This window comes from Delphinapterus leucas, chromosome 1 (genome assembly GCF_059928025.1).
Source record: "Delphinapterus leucas isolate spDelLeu-1000000601 "Yukka" chromosome 1, BTC_Dleu_Yukka2, whole genome shotgun sequence".
Classification (NCBI taxonomy): domain Eukaryota; kingdom Metazoa; phylum Chordata; class Mammalia; order Artiodactyla; family Monodontidae; genus Delphinapterus; species Delphinapterus leucas.
In genome coordinates this window covers 27,751,514-27,774,923 of record NC_143129.1, presented here as the reverse complement: position 1 = coordinate 27,774,923, position 23,410 = coordinate 27,751,514, and the positions used below count along the sequence as shown (strand labels likewise).

General features: G+C 39.4%; 1 protein-coding gene across 2 annotated transcripts in view; it reads left to right on the top strand.

The window, feature by feature from the left end:
- The window catches only part of NVL (nuclear VCP like), a 102,209-nt gene that overhangs the window by 13,395 nt on the left and 65,404 nt on the right, over nucleotides 1–23,410 (top strand). For both annotated transcript variants that reach the window (XM_022579304.2, XM_022579301.3), the window contains exons 9-13: nucleotides 246–380; nucleotides 2,379–2,480; nucleotides 5,809–5,926; nucleotides 11,412–11,556; nucleotides 22,913–23,162. In XM_022579304.2, the coding sequence (XP_022435012.1) occupies nucleotides 246–380; nucleotides 2,379–2,480; nucleotides 5,809–5,926; nucleotides 11,412–11,556; nucleotides 22,913–23,162 (750 nt within the window). The remainder of the gene's footprint in view (nucleotides 1–245; nucleotides 381–2,378; nucleotides 2,481–5,808; nucleotides 5,927–11,411; nucleotides 11,557–22,912; nucleotides 23,163–23,410) is intronic.

Genomic DNA, 23,410 nt, shown 5'->3' with positions numbered 1-23,410 from the left:
TCTAGTTACTATTCATTGTAGTTGCAAGGTAGATATTATTACAGCTTAGGAAATGGAAGCTCAGAGAGGGTATTGCTAAAGTCACAGGACAGGTACTAGAGCTGGGATTCAGTCTCAGGTGTAAGCCTAACGCCTGTTCTCTGTCTGCTGTACTTTGCTGCTCCAAAGAACAGGTCCTTTCATTCCACATTGATCCTTTCTCTTTGGGGCTGTGAAGATCACCGTTCCTGTTTATTCCCTAACAGGAGGTCTGCAAGATGCTCATACACATGCGTCACCCAGAGGTGTACCACCACCTGGGCGTCATACCCCCGCGCGGAGTTCTTCTTCATGGACCACCCGGCTGTGGGAAGACGTTGCTTGCACATGCAATTGCTGGGGTGAGGTTTGCTGACACTTGTTTGCTTTTGTAATTTTTGTTGTTACTTGTTTTTATTTTTTCTCTTTGGTCACCTTGAACCACACTTGGCATATTCTCAGGAGGGCTGATCCTTTCTTCATTTTTTTATCTCTTTTCATGCTGCTATGTGTGAGATGCTGTTTTAACGTATCCAATTATTTATATGGCAGGGGTTGGGTGGGAAGCAAAATAATACAGCTGTATAAACAACTCTTTTTTTAACCACATAGTTTACATTTTAGTCACTTCTCTTTCTCTTTAAGCCAGTGGTTCTCAAGAGCAGTAAAATAAGAAAACTGAAGATTGTATTGTCCATAGAACTAAATATTCAGAATTTCCATTCAGAGTCATGTTTTTATCCTTTTTAGTGTTAAAATATCTTTTCTAAAATGGTGATAATAGGTACTCACTTGGCAAAATAAAAAGCAATCTTAATTTTAGTCCCATCAGATTTCTTGGAAACTGTGTTGGATGGTAAAATGCAAAATGTCCAAGTAACTTCAGTTTGAAGAATAGCATACTATGCCAATCATTAACAGATAGTGCTCTATGAAAGCAAATTATTTTTATAGGAGAACTTGATTGGTTTGCCTCATTTATTCATTTACTGAATAAATCTTTTGTGTGACTGCTGCATGCCGGACATTGAAATAGAGTGATAAGTAAAACAAACTCGGTTGTTATCTTTAAGGAGTTTTTTGATCAAATATGAGAGACAGACGTTAAACAGTCTTTCACACAAATAAATGTTGCTCATGATTACAATTACAGTGAGTGAGTGGGAGACAGAAGTGCAGAATGCTATGTGGTATGTTGTTGGTATGTTGTCTTAAGCCAAGTTAAGAGTTAGGATCAAAGAGAATATCATTGAGGAAGTGAAATTTCAAGATAGCCAGAAGAATAGTAGGGGTTAGGCAGGGTTGCTGCCATTTGTATTGGTGGGACAGTGGTAGTTTCTCTTCCTTTACTTTAAGAACCTGCCTCCTCTGACTAGTAACTGGCTATTTCTGTGGGTTCAGGGAGGGAGAAACGCTGGTGGGGTGTGTGGGAGACCACTGTGTCACACCCCCCTGCTATTTCCTTTCCAGCAGATAAATAACAGATGAAGTTGTTTTGGCTCAGCTCTAAGTGGGGGCAAACATATTTCTTAAGATTCAAGATCCTTTATTCAGAAGAGATAATAACAGTTTTATAGTGGTATCTACAGAGTAAAAACAAGTAGAAGGTATCCAATCATAAAGAAGATGTGGCACATATATACAATGGAATATTACTCAGCCATAAAAAGAAACGAAATTGAGCTATTTGTAATGAGGTGGATAGACCTAGAGTCTGTCATACAGAGTGAAGTAAGTCAGAAAGAGAAAGACAAATACTGTATGCTAACACATATATATGGAATTTAAGAAAAAAAAATGTCATGAAGAACCTAGGGGTAAGACAGGAATAAAGACACAGACCTACTAGAGAATGGACTTGAGGATATGGGGAGGAGGAAGGGTAAGCTGTGACAAAGCGAGAGAGAGGCATGGACGTATATACACTACCAAACATAAGGTAGATAGCTAGTGGGAAGCAGCCGTATAGCACAGGGATATCATCTCGGTGCTTTGTGACCACCTGGAGGGGTGGGATAGGGAGGGTGGGAGGGAGGGAGACGCAAGAGGGAAGAGATATGGGAACATATGTATATGTATAACTGATTCACTTTGTTATAAAGCAGAAACTAACGCACCATTGTAAAAAAAAAAAAGAATAAACCATTTCTCTATCATCAAAAATAAAAGGTATCCAGTCAAAGTGTTTGGATTAAATTTTAGATTTTTAGGTAATGTTTTTCATTGGACCAACACAAGATGAGGTTCCTCAGAAAATTGGTCATTTAAAAAATGTAATTTTGAGAGAGGGACTGAGTGAGGAAAAAGTAGGGAAGTGAAAATTTGACAATTTGGTCATTCTTTTATATATCTGTGCATAGGAACTTGACCTTCCAATATTGAAAGTAGCTGCTACAGAGGTTGTATCTGGAGTATCTGGAGAATCGGAACAGAAGCTGAGAGAGCTATTTGAACAAGCTGTGGTGAGTCAGCTAATGGCTCTAATTTTAGGTGTTCAAATATAAGGCTACGTGGAAGATCCTGTTTTCTCTAACGCTGGTATTTGTTAACCTGTTCACTGGCTATTCTCTTCTTTTTTCTTTTTTTTTCTTTTGCGGTACGTGGGCCTCTCACTGTTGTGGCCTCTTCCGTTGCGGAACACAGGCTCCGAACGTGCAGGCTCAGCGGCCATGGCTCACGGGTCCAGCCGCTCCGCGGCATGTGGGATCTTCCCAGGCCGGGGCACAAACCCGTGTCCCCTGCATCAGCAGGCGGACTCTCAACCACTGCGCCACCAGGGAAGCCCACTGGCCATTCTTTTCTAAACATGGTAGTTTGTTACTCATGGTGGCTAAATGTTTAAAGCAGATTAACTAACAGACTGTTGGATAAAATAATCTCTTTAATCTGAAAATAACGTAATTGGTGAGAAGTTCTGGGCTGTCATACCCAATAGCGATATGCTGAAAGGAGATTATCTTTGTGATACTTTTTTCACTTTTACTTTCCTTAACATAGGTTTGACCGAACAACCTGTAAGCAGTGTGAACATTTTTAACATTTAAGGATTATCACATTATAAAAGCACCCATGGACATGCCAGGATAAACTCTTCTCTATTGGTATAATTGAAGCTGTGAAAAGAAAATTCTGTTACCAGAGAAATTACAGATTGGATTTTATTCTGATTATAATTCATGTTATCAAAATTTGGAAGCTTAAGAACTTATGAGGAAGATGACATTTGTATCTCATGAAAGTTTTATCTTCAGTGTAGTGTTATGGTTAAATGTACTTTCAAGTCAGAAACATGGGTTCAGTTCCTTATGCCACCACATACTAATTGTGTAATCTTGGGCAAGAGATTTAACCACTCTAACCCTTAGTTTCCTCACTAATAAACTGTTAATAATACTACTTAAATCTCATGAGGTTGTTGATTGTATTAAATGAGAGGGTTCATATAAAATCTTTAATGTAGTGTTTAGCACACAGCAAAAGCCAAAAATGTTAGCTATGACATGCTCACTTGAGCAGTCACTAGTCATCACTGGTTGAAAACTAAAAAACAGCAAAAAGTTTAAATTTATGTTGTCATCATTTGCACCGCAATTATATAGGGCCTGGTGAACATGGCCAATGCATCTGAAATGCAAAGCTGATGGGAAATTAGAAGAGAAAGTGTATTTTATCAGTACTTGAAAATGTTTTTTAAATGGCAAGAATGTAGCAAAATTCGTTACCTAGTCCAAGCTAGTATTGTTTGCTGCCGTAGGCCAGTAAATGGGGAGACAAGTTGTTGGAGCAAGGAATAGAGACTTTATTTGGAAAGCCAGCCAACGAAGAAGAAGGCTTCTTTTATTCTAAAATGGGGAAGAGGTAAAGTCCTGGTTCTGGTCAGACCCCAGAAGGGATGTGTTGATTTTTTCCTTCCTGCAGTTATTCACACAGGTGAGCCTGGTCAGGATGTTTCCTGTGACTTAAACATAGACTGTCATTGGAAAAGCTGTGGATGCACAAGGAAGGTGCAGAGGAAAGGTGGGAAGGGTACTGTGCAGAGCAAAGCTAAATTCTTTCAGGTGTTACCTGTTTTCCAAAATGAGCTTGATTTGATTGTTAATTGGCATACAGCTGGAAGACAAGTAATGACTTTCGTGTTTATGGTAAACACAATGATGAATGAGGATAAAAGAGACAAAGGGCAAAATTAGGTTGTTAGTTGTGTGTTTGTATCTCTCTCGAACCAGTACTGAGCTGGTACTGTGCCTAACAGCAGATGCTCAGTAAATGTATGGTCTAGCTCCCCTCTTTCCTGGACTCCCTGTTTCCTAATGAAAGTCAGTACAATAAGGTATGTGTGAATCAGAGAACAAAAAGGTAAAATCAGATCAAATCGTTCTTTGTTGAAAACTACATGCTTGCTTTAGGCTAAATTCTGATGACCATCATTTATTCTTTTTTCCTATTTTTCTCATTCAGTTTTCCAGAACATTGACAAATACTATTGCCCTTGCTTTCTGAGACCTTTGCTGTCTGTAACTTTACTCTTTTGTAACTGGGTAATGTGTCGAGCAGTCAGAGGTTCTCCTTTGCAAACATTATCATGAAGAGGATTGGAAAGAGAGGCAGCTAGTGGCAGGCCAAATTTCTTTCCCTTTAAAGTGCAGTGGTTCACACACTTTTTAGATATCTTAGCCAGGCTGACAGTCTGACTCTTAGCATAATCAGTGTCGCTCCTAACTAAATAACTAAGGATGAGCTGTGCTTTAGATTGTAAATCTACATCTTTTTATTTAAATTCCTCATTTTAACTGATTCTTAATCTGTGTGTTTTTTATTGTGGTAAAATATATTTAACATAAAACGTGCCATTTTAAACATTTTTACAGTTTGGTGGCATTAAGCACACTCATATTGTTATGTGACCATCACCCCCATCCATCTCCAGAACTTTCCATCTTCCCAAGCTGAAACTCTGTACCCAGTGATCACTAACTTTTCCTTTTCCCCTGCCCCTAGCCCCTGGCAACTGCTGTGCTACTTTCCGCCTCTGTGAATTTGACTATTCCAGGTAGTTGTTGCTTATATTGTATCTTAACTTAACTCTCTCTGAACTCTATCTAGTTTATGTTTAAAAAAAGACTGAAGGTGATCGTTGTCCACACTGAATGTATTGGAACTTTATCCTCCTTTCTTACTCAATGTAGTCTTCAAACTAAGCCTCTGGTAGTTTCAGTTGGGGATGATGAAAACAACGTAAACGTATTTAATGCCACTAAACCATACACTTAAAATGGTTAAGATGGTACCACAATAAAAAAAATAAAAGCAAAGCCTCTGGTGCTTCTTAAATTCCTCTTATAGCAGATTCTAGGGAAAAGCTTGGATGTTTTTATGTTGGTAGGAACATTCATGAAACGTTTGTAGTGAACTTAGTTTTTCTAGTTTAAAATTTATAAACTTACTATTTTTAAATTTCAGAACATAGCAAATGTGCCTAATTTACAAAAGAATTTCAGTAGTTTTATCATCACAGAACATGGATTGATGAGAAGACTATAACATGGATTGATAAGAAGACTATAAATGTGTTATCCTATATGTAGTCTCTTACTGTTCTCTTTTAATCCTTTCAGTTCTCCTAAGTCAGATAAAAATCAGAAGTAAATCACTGTGAACTGCCTTCTTTAGGGTTATTCTTTTGGTGAATGATCCTTGAACTTTAAGATTGAAAAAAATGTATATACTTAACCATGCTGCAGTACAGGGAATACATTTATGATTGTCTTTTTGTGATATTCTTATTTCTAGTCAAACGCACCATGTATCCTTTTTATTGATGAAATTGATGCTATTACCCCCAAAAGAGAAGTTGCTTCAAAAGATATGGAACGAAGAATTGTAGCCCAGCTCCTAACCTGCATGGACGGTCAGTTTGAAATAATGAATTCATTTTAAGAAAATGAATTTTCTTTTTTTAGTGTAAGATGTGAAGATATGAAACATTCAAGTAGCATAAAAGAGTAAAAACAGAAATCTTTTTCTTTTCATAAAAGATTGCATCGTTAATTTTTGGAGTATATCTTACAGTTATTTTTAATGCATTTACACACATGTATAAATACAGTAACATTGTTTTGCTTTTTACAACTCTGATTGCACCATACACACTATTCTATAACCTGCTCTTTGTATCTTAATATTTCTTGGAAATGTTGCCACTTTAATGCATTTGTACTCTTTTTAATTGCTGCTTGGTATCCTTTAGGATAAATTTATCACATTGTACTTAAATATTTCCATTTTGATGGATATTCAAGTTGTTTTGGTTTTTGCTTTACAACAAGTTGTAGGGAATATCCTTAAATGGTCCTTTTTGATACACATGTATTTTTGTAAGACGAAGCAATGGTTAAAGAGTGTACATTTAAAATTTTTATAGGAAATGGCAAATTGCCTTCCAAAAAGACTTTGCCATTTACATCTTTACCGGCGCCATACGAGAATCACTCTTTCTCCAGATCCTTCACAACATTGAATTGTTTTAATTTTTGCCAGTCTGAGGGATGAAAATTGGTATCTTTGTTGTAATTTGCATTTCCCTGATTACCATTGATGTAGATCATCTTTCCATACTTTTTTGGCTATTCATATTATTTCCAAAGTCCCTTTTCTCATCCTTTTCCCATTGTTTTATTGAATTTAAAAAAAAATTTGAGTGAATATTATATTTTAATATATTATGGAAACAAATCTTTTGTTAAATATACTGCAATTACTTCCTATCTGTAATTTGTTTTTCAATTTTGTTTAATGGTTTTCGGATACAAATTTGGAGGAAAGGACTCAGCACGAGTAGAACTTTTGGAACTAAATCTTACCTACTGTGAAATAGCATGTTTTATGTACATAAGAAAATTTGAAGTAATACATATTTTGCATTCCTTGGGATGCTAGGTTGTAGATTGCTTATTCTGCTGTTTTATTTTTATGTAAAATTTTCTTGCCATGTTTTAAGGACTGTGTTCTTTTTTTTAAATACCTGCATCAATTCTTTTTTTTTTAATTAATTTATTCATTTATTTATTTTTGGCTGCACTGGGTCTTCATTGCTGCATGCGGGCTTTCTCTAGTTGTGGCGAGCGGGGGCTACTCTTCGTTGTGGGGCGCGGGCTTCTCATTGCGGTGGCTTCTCTTGTGGAGCACGGGTTCTAGGCAAGTGGGCTTTGGTAGTTGTGGCACGTGGGCTCAGTAGTTGTGGCTTGCAGGCTCTAGAGCACAGGCTCAGTCATTGTGGCACACGGGCTTACTTGCTCCGCGGCATGTGGGATCTTCCTGGACCAGGACTCGAACCCTTGTCCCCTGCACTGGCAGGCGGATTCTTAACCACTGCACCACCAGGGAAGTCCCAGGACTGTGTTCTGAATTATCATTATTTTATTGAAGCTAATTTGTTATCAGTTATAAGATACACCATTATTTTATGTACCTCTGAGAAGGAAAATGGCAAAACACCAATCAAAGTATGACATAACGCTTATCACATTGATAGTATAAGCATTCTGATTTCAGAGATATTAAAATGTGGAAAAATGAATAAGTACAGGAATTAAGCAGACTACTTATTACTAGAACATTACTGAAAGCCCTGTTAGTTGGGATTTTTGGTGTGTCTTTGTGTGTGTTTTAAGTTTTCCCTTTATAAACCAAAGTAAGGAAAACAGTAAATAATTCAACTTACATAGTCATCCTTTTACTGAACTGAACTTGGATCCAGTTGCCCAATGCCCAGCAAAGCCAATTTACTGACACTGGGTTGTGGTGAAGGAAAGCACAGTGTTTATTGCAGGGCACCAAGCAAGGAGAGTAGGCAGCTAATGCTTAAAAGACCCGAAGTCCTGATGCTTTCAGGCAAGGTTTTTTTTTAAACATCTTTATTGGGGTATGATTGCTTTACAATGGTGTGTTAGTTTCTGCTTTATAACAAAGTGAATCAGTTATACATATACATATGTTCCCATATGTCTTCCCTCTTGCGTCTCCTTCCCTCCCTCAGGCAAGGTTTTTTAAAGGCGATATTAGGAGAGGGTCTCAGGGTACCTCATCAGCTCCTGGGCATTTTTCTGATTGGTTGGTGGAAAGGTAACAGGGTGATGTTTCGGGAATTTTAATCGCCAGCCAGTCTGGGGGCTCTGTGCTTGTGGTCAGCATGTAGTTACCATCCTCCACTGGGCGGAGGGTCTTAGTTTCTGTAGAACCACTGAAAGGTATGCGTCAGATTGTTATCTATATATCCCTTCTGGAGGAACTACAAGTCCTGTGACTCTGTTGTTGTAATTGTTAGCTGCTTGGGTTCACTTTTTAGAACTCTGCAAAGGCCAAACAAGAAGCAGAGGACACAGAGGGGCTTGTACGCAGGAGGGCTCTGCAGAGTCCTGCTCGGTCTCAGTTCTCCCTTTTCTTTGATACTCCTTAATCCTGAGGGGAACAGGGGTGGGACAAGAAAGGGAATAAAGTTTTGCATAGAGATGTCAATCATAAACTCAGTGGAGGAACTCGGTTTTACGGGGACTTGTTTCTTTCTCTCTCCCCAAATAGCCTGTACCATGTGGTCATTTTTTTCCCTACAGTTTGAGAATTTTGTAAAACCTTATTATTAAATCAGAGTTTATAAATCTGAAATTGTAAGAAGTTAACACTTTTAGGTAAATTAATATGAACAAGATAATTAAGGAGACCACTTAAAAAAAACTAATTTCACCTAATTTTAAAAACTTAAACTCAGACATAATTCTAATTATTAAGAGCTGCGAAGGATCTTAAAATATCATCATTTGTTTATGAGGAAACTGATGCACAGAGAGCTAAGGGCCAGATACATACAGTGAGTCATTAGCAAAGCATAGGCCAGAATCCAGATGTTTATTTATACATATGCAATTAATGAGCTACCACAAATGCTTTATTTATGAGAGCTATTATCCCAGAAACACGTTAACTAGTTTTTGTTTTTGTTTTTTTTACTCTGTGTAAAAACAAGTAAAACTTCATTTTTTTAATAATCAGAAATTCATACTTTTGACTAATGTAACTTCAATTTAAAATGATCAGATCCTCTAAAAGTGAGAAAAAGAATGGGATTTATCTTGTAGTAAGTGGCCAATCGTAGCTAGGGTCTGATTTTTATCTTTCTAGCTTTTGAAACAGCACTTGTGTTACTAAGTATTGACTTCCTGTGGAAGGATATTTTCATTACTGAAGATTTAACAGATTTCCATGATTGTTCTTGTTGAATTCTGTTATTAACCCTTGCTATGTTCAGAGCATATCACCAAGACTGTAGTGTCTGAGCAATGTGAACTAGAAAAAGGAAGCAGACTCCTACCCTTGGTCATTGTTTTAGCTGTGAGACGGAAAGCATCCCTGAATCAGCAGTGGAACGGCTTTGGCTCTATACCAGCATTAGTGCAGGGAGGGTTCAGCATAGGAACATCTTCCTGGGACTGCAAGTTTGTAGCCCGTGGTGCTATGTCAATTCTAAGGTGTCACCTCATTTTCTGTAAAGTAGTTCTGCTTGTTCAGGGATCTCCTCTTGTAGTGTGAGTCTCTTTTTTAGCTGATTCCTTTTATTCGGTTTTCAAAAAGTATTAAAGAGCTTTTTGTGTCGCTCAAACGTATACCTTATGCCTCTTTTCTTTTCAATTCAAATTTATCCAGAGAGTAGTCACTGCCAATTAAATATGTTTCTATTTCAGTTCTATTCTGTAACCCCACCCCTAGTTGTCTCTCTGCCTCTACCATTCCACTGAAACAGTCATAGAAAACCCGTTGATGATCACCGTTGGCCACATCTTTTGGTTTGCTCTTAGCCCTCACCCCTCTGAACCCACTTCTTACAGTTGTTATCTGGGGGTAGCGATTGTACCTAGAGTAGTTCCTGGCACAGGGTGAGCACCCAGTGAGTGTTACTGGTGGTGGTTGAGAGCATTTGATACTGTGATCGCCTTGTCCTTGTTGTTGTTATCACACTTGGCTTGAGTAACACTCTCTGTCCTTCTGTTCTCTGACAACTCCCTACTGCTTTCCTTTACTTACTTGCCTCCTTTTCTCCATCCCTTAAAGAAAGATATCCCATAAGGATTTACACTTGATCTTCTTTTCTTCTTGCCCTCCCCACTTCCCAACTATCTCCTGTTCAGTGCATTGAAAAACTGTCAAATTACATCTCTAACCTTCATTTCTGGTAGGCTTGCAACCCATCTTCGCAGCTGCCTGTCAGATACTTGCAGGTGACTGTCCCACGTCCCCTCACACTCGGTGTGTCCAGAGCTCCACTGGCTTCCCCTGTGGCCCTTTCTGCATGTCTGACCTCCCTCCTGTATTTCATATTTAAGTTAACAGCATCCAAACTGAGTTGTCTTTGTCTCTTCCTTCTCTTCCGCCTTCACATTGAATCATTTGCTTAGTGCTTTTGATTCTATCTACAACTTGGACCTTAAACTGGGCTTTTCGTTTCCATCTCCTATGTTCCTCCCTTCACTCATCTCTCACCTGATTATTGCATTCAAATCACAACAAACTCTTTTTGCATTTATTCCTCTTTACTCGATTCAAAATTATTATTAGAGTTATCTTTCTAAAATACAAATCTTACCAGAGGAACCTTTCATGGCTTCCTGTTGGCAAAAGAATATACTCTAAATTCCTCACGACTTGGCTGATAGAGGACTTAGTTACCTGTGAGGGGGTGTAACCTCAGACTCTCTGCTAGTCACCCCTGGTTCAGTTGAGAGAAATAATACTTGTGGAAAATACACTTTAGGCCCTGCATTCTGTCCATTAATAAAAATCTGTATCTGGATTAGGCCAGGGCAACTGGAGACTATATTGTATTCCCTGATCTCAGTGCCGTGAGTCTGTTTTGAGATACATACTACTCTGTCTTGCCAAGGCTCCCTATTGGTGGACCACTCACCTTGTCTTAACATGCCACACCTGTTTGTACCTCTGTGCTTTTCGCTCATTCCATTTCTTCCATGTAAAATTTCATTAACCTATGTTTCAGCTTATCAATATCCTATTTACCCTTCAAGCCTTTTCTAGAATGTTACCTCCTCCCTAAGTTCTCCCTGATTCCTCAGTCTGAATTCATATCTTCCATCGTATCACTGTGGTGCTTTGTTTATGCTTACTGTGCTTCAAATAGATTGAGCTGCTTGAGGACAAAGTTTGTATTTTCCTTACATCTTTCCCATACTAGACATTTAGTGAATGTTAGTTTTATATACATATATATATATTGCTATCAGTGTGTAATACTCTCTCTCTAACCACGTAAATGACTTGTGTAAGCATTATTATCCTTAATGTCAAGCGTCTTGTTCACCACTCATCCTGTGTCTGGTTCTTACTAGATCTGAATGACATGGCCGCTACAGCTCGGGTCCTAGTCATCGGAGCTACTAACCGACCAGACTCCTTAGACCCTGCTTTGAGACGTGCAGGAAGGTTCGACCGAGAGATATGCCTAGGTATCCCAGATGAAGCATCCAGGGAAAGGTATACTCTTAGAGAATGAAGTTTATATGCCACTACATCATCTGAACTGAATGCTTTGAAAATGAGGGTTGAGAAATATGATGTAGCCTTTTCTTTCTCTCTCTCTTTATGTGTCAGTGAAATTGATTTGGAAAGGAAAAAGCCCACATTAAATTAATGCTTAAGAAAACAATTTACGCATTAATACGGCAGTTGTTTCAGGCTGCTTTTTTCAATAGTGATATTGGACTTATGTATCCATACTCATTTATCTGGTCTTATTAACAGTGTCTTGTGTTTTTTAGGTGGCCGATCAGCCTAGGGAGAGTGTCTAGAGCTATGGAATAGTGCTCACTGGTCCACATGCAGGCTAAATCTGAGTTTAACAAGTATTTTAACTTGTTGCACTAATCTGCCTAAGGTCACAGGTTCCCTGACAAATAATTAAATGGTAGCCAGAGAGTTGAAAGCTGTCTGTTTGCTCTAGGACCAACCTTTCCTAGTAATTGGGGTTGAATGTCCATAGAGCAAAGAAACATCCACCAATATCTCAGTAACAAAAATATCTCGGGAGGCACTGTTCAGGCAATGGAGTAAAGAAAATCTAGTAATGTGCTGAAGTACCGTATTTTTTTTTTTAGCTGAGTTGGGTCTTCGTTGCTGCGCGCGGACTTTTTCTAGTTGCGGTGAGCAGGGGCTACTCTCCATTGTGGTGCGCGGGCTTCTAATCGTGGTGGCGTCTCGGATTCTTAATCACTGTGCCACCAGGGAAGCCCTGAAATGCCGTATTTACAATGACTTTCGGCTTAAGTTAGACACTGAATTGCTGTACACGATCGCCAGTGGCTTTTAGAGAAAGTGGTATGTAGTGAAAGGATAGTTAAGGGGACAGTGGAGAAGGGAAGAGGTGAAGGACAGGAGACTTCATGAATGCAGGACATAAAAGTGATCAGAAGACACTTTGGACAGGAGAAAGCATTCAAAAGGAACAGGTCATCCTTACTTTCTTCCCAGTGATTAATGTGACTTCAACTTTTCATTCATTGACATTTTCTTCTTAAGCTGTTGTATTCAGTGTCATCTATAGGTAAGCTCATTGCATTCTCACATATATAATCTTTAAATAGTTACTCAACCATTCAGGTTTCTTTACTAACATGTTTATACCCACAGCAAAATAATATTATTTAGTATTTAAGTTGTTTGTATTTATTCAGCAAACATGTATTGAGCATACAGTATATGTATATACCACTGGGGTAGGTAATATGAGGAATACAAAAAATTGTAAGTCCTTGCTTTCAGGATGCTTACAGTACAGAAAGAGAAATAAGGCCTGTATCCTTTATCAAGCCTTTTTTTGATTAAGTGCCAAACTTAATGGTAGAGACATAGACACAGTGGAGCCCATCATCCCTGCTAGATAAAATCCTTTGTCCATTGATCACTACTCCATCATCAACAAAGTTCTTAAAGGGCTTTCCTAGATAGCCATATTTTGAAAATTTTCAAGCCTACGGAAAAGTTGAAAAAATAATACAATAAATATGTGTCCTTTAGCTGAATTTACCACTTGTTAACATTTTACCATATTTACTTTCACTCTGTATATAAAAACGTCAGGGCTTCCCTGGTGGCGCAGTGGTTGAGAGTCCGCCTGCCGATGCAGGGGACACGGGTTTGTGCCCCGGTCCGGGAGGATCCCACATGCCGCTGAGCCTGCACGTCTGGCGCCTGTGCTCCGCAACGGGAGAGGCCACAACAGTGAGAGGCCCGCATACTGCAAAAAGAAAACAAAAAAACACAAAATGTCATATATTTGTGTGTGTGTGTATATTTTATTTAATTTTTATTTTATTTATTTATTTATTTTTTTTGCGGTACACGGGCCTCTCACTGTTGTGGCCTCTCCCGTTGCGGAGCACAGGCTCCGGATGCGCAGGCTCAGTGGTAATGGCTCACAGGCCTAGCCGCTTCGCGGCATGTGGGATCCTCCCGGACCGGGGCACGAACCCATGTCCCCTGCATTGGCAGGCGGACTCTCAACTGCTGCGCCACCAGGGAAGCCCTATTTTATTTTTTTTGCCAGCCCATTTGAAGGATAGTTGAAGACATCGTGACACTTTAGCTGTAAATACTTCTCCTGTGTAACTATCATACCATTTTCCATACTAAAGCAATTTAACACTGACAGTAGTATTATTTAATACACAATCTATTCTAATTTTCCCAGTTGCCCCAAAACTGTCCGTTGTACCTTTAATCTTTCATTTTGTTTAGCTTTTTTTTTTTACCCTAGATTCAATAAAGAGCAAACCTGCTGTGTAGTTGGCATGTCCCTTTAATCTCCTTGAATCTGCCTTTTTGGGGGAGAGAGTACTTTCATGACATCGACGTTTTTGAATTGTCTAGATAAGTCTTTTGTAGATCACTCTACAACTTAAATTTATCTGATTGCTTTTTCACGATTAGATTCGGGTTAAATATTTTGAGCAAGAATGCTACATTTGTGGTGAGGTGTCTCAGAACATATCAGGAAGTTCGTAGTGTCAGTTTGTATCGTTGTTGATGTTAAGCTTGATCACTTGAAAAATTTGTCAGAGTTCTCTCCTCTAAAGGCACCTTTTCTTTTGTACTTAATAAATAAAATCCATCTGTTTCTGGTATCTACAGTTATTTATGATTGCCTTTTGTTGGTTTGTTCAAACTCCATTTTAGATTCAGGAAGTAAATTCTATAGGCATACATTGGTGTTTTATGTAGGCTGTAATCGTCTAGCTAAGTCTTAGACGGCTAGGGGAAGAATTTTTCTGAGACTAAAGAGGGGTATTAAATGTTTACTATGTTTAAGGCCAGTTGGGAAGAGCAAGGTCAAGCCTGAAAGAAGACAGCTCTTGAATATAATTATGAGGTAGAATTTTTTAAGGAAGAAGTTTTGGGTTTTTTTAAAATTTTTTGTGGTAAAAAAACACAAACTTTGCTATCTTAACCTTTTTTTTTTTTTTTTTGCGGTACGCGGGCCTCTCACAGCTGTGGCCTCTCACAGCTGTGGCCCCTCCCACTGCGGAGCACAGGCTCCGGACGCCCAGGCCCAGCAGCCATGGCTCACGGGCCCAGCCGCTCCGCGGCATGTGGGATCCTCCCAGACCAGGGCACGAACCTGCGCCCCCTGCATTGGCAGGCGGACTCTCAGCCACTGCGCCACCAGGGAAGCCCTTAACCATTTTTAAGAGTACAGTTTGGTAGTGTTATGTATACTCACATTGTAGTGAATCTCTAGAACTTTTTCTGTCTTACAAAACTGAAACTCCATACCCATTAAACACTAATTTCCCCTCCTAAGGAAGTGTATCTCTCTTTTTCTTCTTTTTTTTAATAGTTTTAAAAAATTAATTTATTTATTTTGGCTGCGCTGGGTCTTTGTTGGGGCTCTCGGGCTCTTTGTTGCAGTGCACAGGCTTCTCTAGTTGCAGTGCGCGGGCTCAGTAGTTGTGGTGTGTGGGCTTAGTTGCCATATGTGGGATCTTAGTTCGCCGACCAGGAATCGAACCTGGGCCCGCTGCATTGGGAGCGCAGAGTCTAAACCACTGGACCACCAGGGAAGTCCCGGAATAGTATTTCTGATTGAGTCTTTGACAAAGGCAGAATACAGTTTTCTTATTTTTATACTTTTGTCGAGCTCTGAAGGCAGAAGCAAACTAGTTATATTACTATATGCAGATGTTAATGAGTTAAATTCTAAGATGGGGAAATTATATAAATAGAATTAATATATTAATAGAATTACATCAGTGTTTATCAATAATTCTTAGAAATAATAATTGTTAGGAAGTCATTAATTGAAGAAATATTTAAGCACCTGTTGTTTACCAAGGAGATACAATGGTTGGCACTTCAGTCACCACTTTAAATAATCAGAAGTGTGATGAGTACAAAAAGACAAAGACAGGGTCTTAGGGAGGATATATATATCAGGCAAAGCTAACATGGTCTGGAGGTTCTCTTTTTTTTAAATTTAATTTAATTTAATGTTTTTTAAATTTATTTGTTGTTTATTTGGCTGCACCTGGTCTTAGTTGTGGCATGCAGAATCTAGTTCCCTGACCAGGGATCGAACCCAGGCCCCCTGCATTGGGAGGGCGGAGTCTTAGCCACTTGACCACCAGGGAAGTCCCGGTCTGGCGGTTCTTAGGTTCTTAAAGGCGTCTCTGAGGAAGCTGAGATTCAAAGAATAAATAGCAGTTAACTGATCACATGGTGAGAGTGATGAGAGCACTGGTAGGAATAGCATGTGTAAAGGCCCTAAGGTGACTGAGAGCTCAGTATGTCCAGGGAACTAGAAGAAGAATATGGCTGTAGAAGTAGAGATAGGATGTGGAAAGGCTGCAGAGGCGTACAGAATCCAGCTCACAGATACCTTGGTAAGGGTTTTGGACTTATTCTGTAAGTGGTAGGAAGCAATTAAATTAAGCAGGACAGTGATAGAAACAGATTTTTGTTTTGAGAAGGTCGCTGTAGCTGCAGTGTGAATAAGGAATGACAGGAGAGCAAGATGGGTTGTGGTAGCCCAGTGAGGGAGCTGTTATGATATCCAGAGGCAATGGTGGGTGGGCTTAAAGAGGTTGGAGTGCAAATCGAGATAACTGGAGACATTTAGGAAGTAGAATCAATAAGTTATGTTTATCAATAGAATATATGTGTGGAGAGGTGGGGGCTATGAACAAGAGGGAAATATTCCCAGATTTCTCGCTTAAGCACCTGATGGTTTTCAGGTGCTTAAGGGGTGGGAAATACTGGAGGATAAGCAGATTTTGGAAGAGGATTTAGGGATAGATGGAGTTTAGAGGCAATTGCAGGATGTCCAAGTAGAGATGTCAAGTTGGCAATTGGACAAATGAGTCTGGATCTCCACAGAAGCCAACATTTAGGAATCATCAATGTATTGATGGCAGTTGGAGTTAGATTGTCCAGAGAGAGTGTGAAGAGAACATGTCAGAGGTTCTGGGACAGGCCTGAAGAGGCTAACAGGCTCAGGATGTAGGAAGAGCAGCCAGAAGCATTGGGAAAATGAAGAGAAAGTTGTGTAATGGAAGCCAAGAGAAGTCTGTGTTTCCAGAGGGAGGAATGAGAGGTCCAGGGAGGGAGGGCTGAAAAAGTGTCTTTGAATTGAGCAGCCTAGAGGTCACCAGTGACCTTAACAAAAAGCTGTTTGAGTGGAATGGTAGAGGTAAACTCCAGGTTGGAATGGTTGAGGAGTAAAGGGAAACTGAAAAAGGGAGAGCAGCAGACTTCCACGGTTCACTCAGGAGAGTCTGCAGCGAGGGAGAAGGCAGAAGGTTGTGGTGGCTTCATGAGTTGGTAATGGGGTGTCTAGAGAGGACTTTTCTAAGGTGGGAGAAGCTTGAGTGGTGTCCTTACGGGTTGATGGGAAGGAGAAATGGGAGGAGCAGGGAGTCAGAGCTTATGTATCGGTGCTGGCCTTAGAACGAGGGTTAATTTGTTGACATGATAGTAAAGGGAGAAAGAATGGATATGCAGGCAAGAAGGATTATCAGTTTGGTACTAGAAAATTGAGGGCGTTGTCTCTATGAATTAAAAAGCGAGATCTTCAGATGAAAGTGAGGCTCATGATGGATAGGTTAGAGGTTTGAGGAGGATGAAGATCTGAAATTACTTCCTTGGCTAATTTGAGATGACCTGGCTGGGGTAACAGGATTTTCAGGTAGTGTTTAGGATTGGGGTATGGAATGGTACCAGTAGGGCTGGTTTAATGATTTTTTTTCCCATAGCAATGCTCAACGTTCTAGGTTCAGGCACGGAGAAAGCAGAGATTTAGAATTTAGATTAAGAAAGAAAAAAAGAGACTATGGACTCTTAAATTGTAAAAATAGGACTATTTGATGAGGTGAATCCGAGAACCTACTGAGGTTTGAAAACAGGTGTGTGGGAGACTGAGCGAAGAGGAGATGCTGGAGCTAGTGATTTCAGAGGTGGGACAGATCCAGGTGCTGATAAGGTCCAGGGCATGACGGTCCATGAAGTGGAGAAGAGGGCAGAGGCAGGTGAGACGGGGGTGCAGAGGCCTTCAGTAGGTGCTGGAACTTTGAGTCATTGAAGGAAATTATCTGGGAATCCAAGCGCTGTCCGTATGTCCTGTGCTTTTTTCTAGATGTTTAACATTTCCCAGCTTTAGTTTATTTATCTGAAATACAGTAATAGTAATAATAACAAGACCTTACGTGATCTGTAAAATGATAATAATACTTTAACTTGAAGGCTTCTCGTAAGAATTAAATCAGTGGACCTAGCATAACATTTGGCACATAGCAAGAAAAGAAGTTTTTGAGGTAGTTATTGGTATTTTTCTGAACTTTAAAAGCATTTTATTATGTAAAATGTGTACACAGAAGGAGTCTAATATAATTGTTTCGGTTTCTATTCTTGCAAAACAAAGCACCCCCAAGTTTATTTTTATTGTTTCTCACCATTTCTGTGGATAAAGAATTCAGAGAGGCTCAGCCAGCTGGTTATGTCTCAGGGTCTCCCGTGGCTGCAGAGACTCTAGCTGGAACTAGAACATGTGGAGGATTGGGGCAGCGGGGCTGTGCTTGTCTGCCTACTTAGCTATCTGTATACCTATCATTTGATCTTGTCTGTTCCTTGCCTCCTGCCCCCCCAACGCCTTTCTCGTCTTGTCCGCTGAAGGCCTCTCACATGGCACCCTTTACAGGGTAGTGTGGGCTTGCTCAGAGTCGGGCAGCCTCAGGGTGGAAGGGTTCTTCCATGGCAGGTTAGGGCTGCAGCATGAGGATTGCAGGGAACAGGCTGAAGTGACACTGCTGTTCATTTTATGTTATGTTATGTTATAGTTGTGCTGGGTCTTAGTTGCAGTTCGTGGGCTCCTTAGTTGCAGCTCACCGGTTCCTTAGTCATGGCATGCAAACTCTTAGTTGCAGCATGCATGTGGGATCTAGTTCCCTGATCAGGGATGGAACCCGGGCCCCCTGCATTGGGAGCTTGGGCAGCACTGCTGTTCTTGACCTCAGGATTTGTAAAACATTACATCAAAGGGAGGAAAAAACAGCAGTCAAAACCAGCCACTCTTAACACACCCCAGCTCTGTCACCTGGGCGTGTGACTCTCCCCCAGGAGGCCGGGGGAGAGGCAGGTCCTGGGAGCAAGGATCTGCATCCTCCGGTCACCAGTCCACCCGGGGCCATGCTGGAGGGGGTGGCCTGGACTTGGACACTGAGGTCTAAGCTCTTTCTACAGCATATCTTCTAGCCTTGGAAGTGAGGTCACATAGCGTCAATTCCACTATTCTCTGTTGGTTGATTGCTCACTCAGGTCAGCCCAGATTTGAGAAGAGGAGTCATACATAGCCCCACCTCCCACTGAGAGGAGGGTTGAGAATTTACAAACATGCTTTTTAGAACGGTCACAATAATGAAACCCCATGTTTTTATCACCCAGTTTCAATAATTATCAACATTTTCACAGTTTTATTTTATTTATCCCCCACTTTTTTTTTCTTGGAGTGTTTTAATGCAAATCCCAGGCATTATATCATTTCAGCTATAAATACGTCCATATCTAATGAATAAAGACTTTTTATTTAGCATTACACAATGCCTTTATATACCTAACAAATAATAATTTATCTGATATCCAAATGTGTTCATATATTTGTAGTATGTAGTTGTATTATGAAGCTTGACTATATCCATATTTAGCATTTTCATTTCTCTTTATAAATATTGTTCCTATATGAGGATCACATGTCATTTATTCACCTTTGTAACTTTTCTGAAATTCATGATTGCCAAATTTTTTTCATTTGCTAGCCCTCTTACAATTTTTTCTGCACTGTTTCCTCCAAGTTTTTTTTTTTTTCTTTGTGTATGTATATGTGTGTATATGTGTTTGTTTGGGTCTGTATGTTATACTGCACTGAGAAATGCTATCTTTATAAAGTCATAATAACAGGACCTGGCATGTGGTAAGTCTTGACAGTTGAGAGCTGTTACTATTACTATTTCATGCTGGCAGCTTAAGAGTGAGGCTAATTGCATGTGTACAATACAGGCTACTTTGTTGAAGTGTGAGTGCCATTGTAAAGCAGTCATATGACCAGCTAAATTTTGAGCTAGAAAACTCCAAATATCTATTTCTGTAGATTCTTTTTGTTGAACCAATTCAGATTTTTCAGAAAAAGATCTTCAGACAACACCATGGGGCTGTCTGTCTAGCTGCTGGTCTTCTGACAGGGGCAGGGGCAGGAGGTTGAGCGACTGGACACAGACTTTGACCTTTTTTTCTGATGGAGTTGATCTTAACTGTTGTCTACAAACCTGGGGCTTCCCTCTCCTGGTTCAGTTTCACCAGAGGGTACATTGCTGGTCTCCTGCTGGTTGACAGGGTGGAGGGTATGTGGCGTTTTCAGACTTCTTATGCAGATTTTCAGATAATTTCTGTGTTTTGGCTCCCTGCTGTGGCCCTAATTTCTGTAGTTCAACACTTTGGTGCCTCTGGTTCATGGTCTTTGAGGTTCCACCAGACAAATATACTTCCTTCTCAATAGTGCACCTTTCTGCAAAACGTTAATTTTGACTTTGTGCCCTCTGCAGGGTCATTTACCATTCTCCACAAGTTTCTTCATAAATTTTGGTTCAAGATTACAGATAGTCAAGTATTTGTTAGCCTATACTGATAGAAATAAATGATTGAATAAATAAATGGGTGAGAATAGGCAAGTCTCTGATGCAAAAGAATTTCAAATAATTTATGTGGTTGCATTGCCCTTAAGGAGGTGGAGTATAGCTCCCTATTTCTTAAATGTGAGCCAGACGTAAGTGACTTACTTCCAGAGAGTGTAGTATGGAAAGGGAGGGAAGAGTAACTTCAAAGTGAAAACCCTTTCAAACACCGTCTCAAACCTGGTAGTCAAGGTTCACTACAAGGTTCATCTACAACAATAAGTTGTGTTGACAGTATGTATCCTTGATAATGATATGATGAGAATGACACTTTACCTCTGTGGCCTTCTTCCCAAAAATGCTTTACTCTAGTCTAATTGTGACAAAAATATCAGACTAATCCCAGTTGAAGGACATTCTACAAAATACTGGGCCAGTAATCCTGAAAATTTTCCTTAATGACAGGAGAGGTGTATGAGGTGTACAGAGTTCTCGGAACTATCTTCGCACTAATTCTATAAATCTAAAATTTTATAAAATAAAAGGTTTATTTTTTAAAACTCATCCCATTTACAGTCAGCTATATTATTAAACCTGAGTTTTTATTCTGGGAATTCCTAATACTTGAATCTTTATAGGGATTTGTAGTTCTTAGGGCACCAGCTAGAGCTGACACGGAGAGACCCACGTTGGGTGGCCTTTGTCTTCTCTGGTAGTAAAATATGCATATATCAGCACCCCCCCCTTCCACAAATATCTGTTTCCTTCAATATCTCATATCAGTGTAGATACCTGTCTTTATTATAGAGCCATACTGAAGCCTATAGCCTAAGACAAGTGTTGATAGCTTTTTAAAGACCTCACGGAGATAAAGACTGATCCTCTTGTTGCAAATTCTTTGCCGTACTTCCAGGATAGGATGGGGGGGTTTGGGGTGAGGGAGTAGAGTACAGATAATTTCCTAGGTTCTTTGACCATGGAGTTTGTGTTCCTGTTTGTTGTTCTTGTTTTGTTTGTTTGTTTTTGTTTTGGAGGTGGGGTGGGGAGGAAATATTGCTGAAACACTTTTACTCAACTGTGTTGAAACTGGAAATCTCTTAATGGTTATTTTCTCCTCCTGTGGAGTTATAGTATGATGACCAAAATTACATTTTTTCAGGAGTAGACTGTAACTGAAAAAAAGGATGATATTTATTTTATCTTAGCTAGTTTTCTTAACATTCTAAATTTCTTAGTATTCTTATGCATAGCAGCAAATCAGGTCTGTATCTTTAGGAAGTGGTTCTATAATGGGACTTCTTCTTGGCTCCCATTGTTTACAGTATCAAAGTGAATTATTTTTCATTTGTCAGAAATGTTTATCTGCTTCTATTCTATTCACTTACATGATCCCAAATGACATTTGTATAGTAACTTATTCTCCAGTAACTTGACATTTGAAAATATTAGTCTCCTACAAATTTGGAAATTTCAAAATATATTTTCTTGTCCAAGTTAATTTATAATATCACAATATGTAACTAATAATAATAACAAACATTTATTGGGCACTTATTGTGGATCAGTCACTGTTCTAGGAGCTTTGCATGTATTCACTTAACAGCCCTACTATTAAGTGCTACTGCAATATATATTTAACAAATGGAAAAACTGGAGCACAAAAATGAAATAACAGAGAGTGACAGAGCTGGCATTCAGACTCAAGTGGTCTGGCGTCAGACCTTTTTTTTTTTTTTCCGCTGCCTTGGGTCTTAGTTGTGGCATGTGGGATCTTTCATTGCAGCGTGTGGGCTTCTCTTTAGTTGTGGCACATAGGCTTCTCTCTGGTTGTGGCACGTGGGCTCTGTAGTTGCGGCATGCGGGCTCTCTAGTTGTGGTGCATGGACTTAGTTGCCCCACGGCATGTGGGATCTTAGTTCCCTGACCAGGGATCGAACTGGCGTCCTCTGCATTGCAAGATGGATTCTTAACCACTGGACCACCAGGGAAGTCCCTGGCATCAGACCTTTTGTCCTGAATATCTTTACTGCTTTTAAGTTTTATTCAGTAAATCTTACCAGAAATTGTTTAAGGTATTCCTTTAATAATAATAATTATCCAGAGTCCATATTTCATTGACACATACCATGTTGCCAGTTCAGTTGAGCAAAATTTTTCACACATAAGTACAAAGGATGAGCAGTAAATAAAGATGAAGTTGGAGAAATAACTGTCCTAATATAAAATCGGATATTAAAGTTTGTATCAGCATAACTTTTCGTGATGAATAAAATTAATGGTTGATTTTGAGTTTAGAGACTTTTTTATTGCTGGCAGATGTCCATTTAAACTACTCTAAAAGTAGAATTTACCTTATATCCTCATAAATCATTTGTCTTATTTTCCTCTATAATACTGTAAAATTCTTAAAGGCAGAATATTTTTTAAAAACCAATTTTTTATTCTTCACAGAATTTAATATAGTTTCTAAAAAAGCAGATATGTGTATGTATTAACCCCTATTGGAATAAGGTAGGATATATTATAGCGATTTAGCATTTGCTGAATGAGTGAGCTATTTGATCTTACTACCTGTTATGATACCACTGACAGAGAGGAAAGGCTTCAAATAAATATATTCCGTGACTTGTTTTTACTAGTAGGTTAGGAATCTGAATTTCTTTTCCTTGTCTTTTCTACAGAATACTTCAAACTTTGTGCAGAAAAGTAAGACTTCCCGAAACTTTTCATTTTCGTCACTTAGCACACCTAACACCGGGCTTCGTTGGTGCTGACCTGATGGCACTCTGCCGAGAGGCAGCCATGTGTGCAGTCAACAGGGTCTTAATGAAGCTGCAGGAGCAGCAGCAGAAGAATCCTGAGATTGAAGGTTTGCCCTCTGAAGGAGGCCAGGAAGAAAGGATTGGAACTGAACCCACTTCTAAAACACAGGTGCTTTCTCTATAGGTACCTTAAACTGTCATTTAAACATTTTTAATATGTGTTATCTTACAAGCAGGCAAGTGTCAATATAGTTGAGGTTTATGATTTTTTGTTTCATTGGCATTGTATCTTTAGAGTAATTATCAGTTACACCCAGAGTGTCTATAATTTCAAAAGTACAAGTTGTTTTACTTTTTTCAGTTGATTCTGAATAAATTCCTTTTACAATAATGATTATGAAATCTACAGCAGGTGTT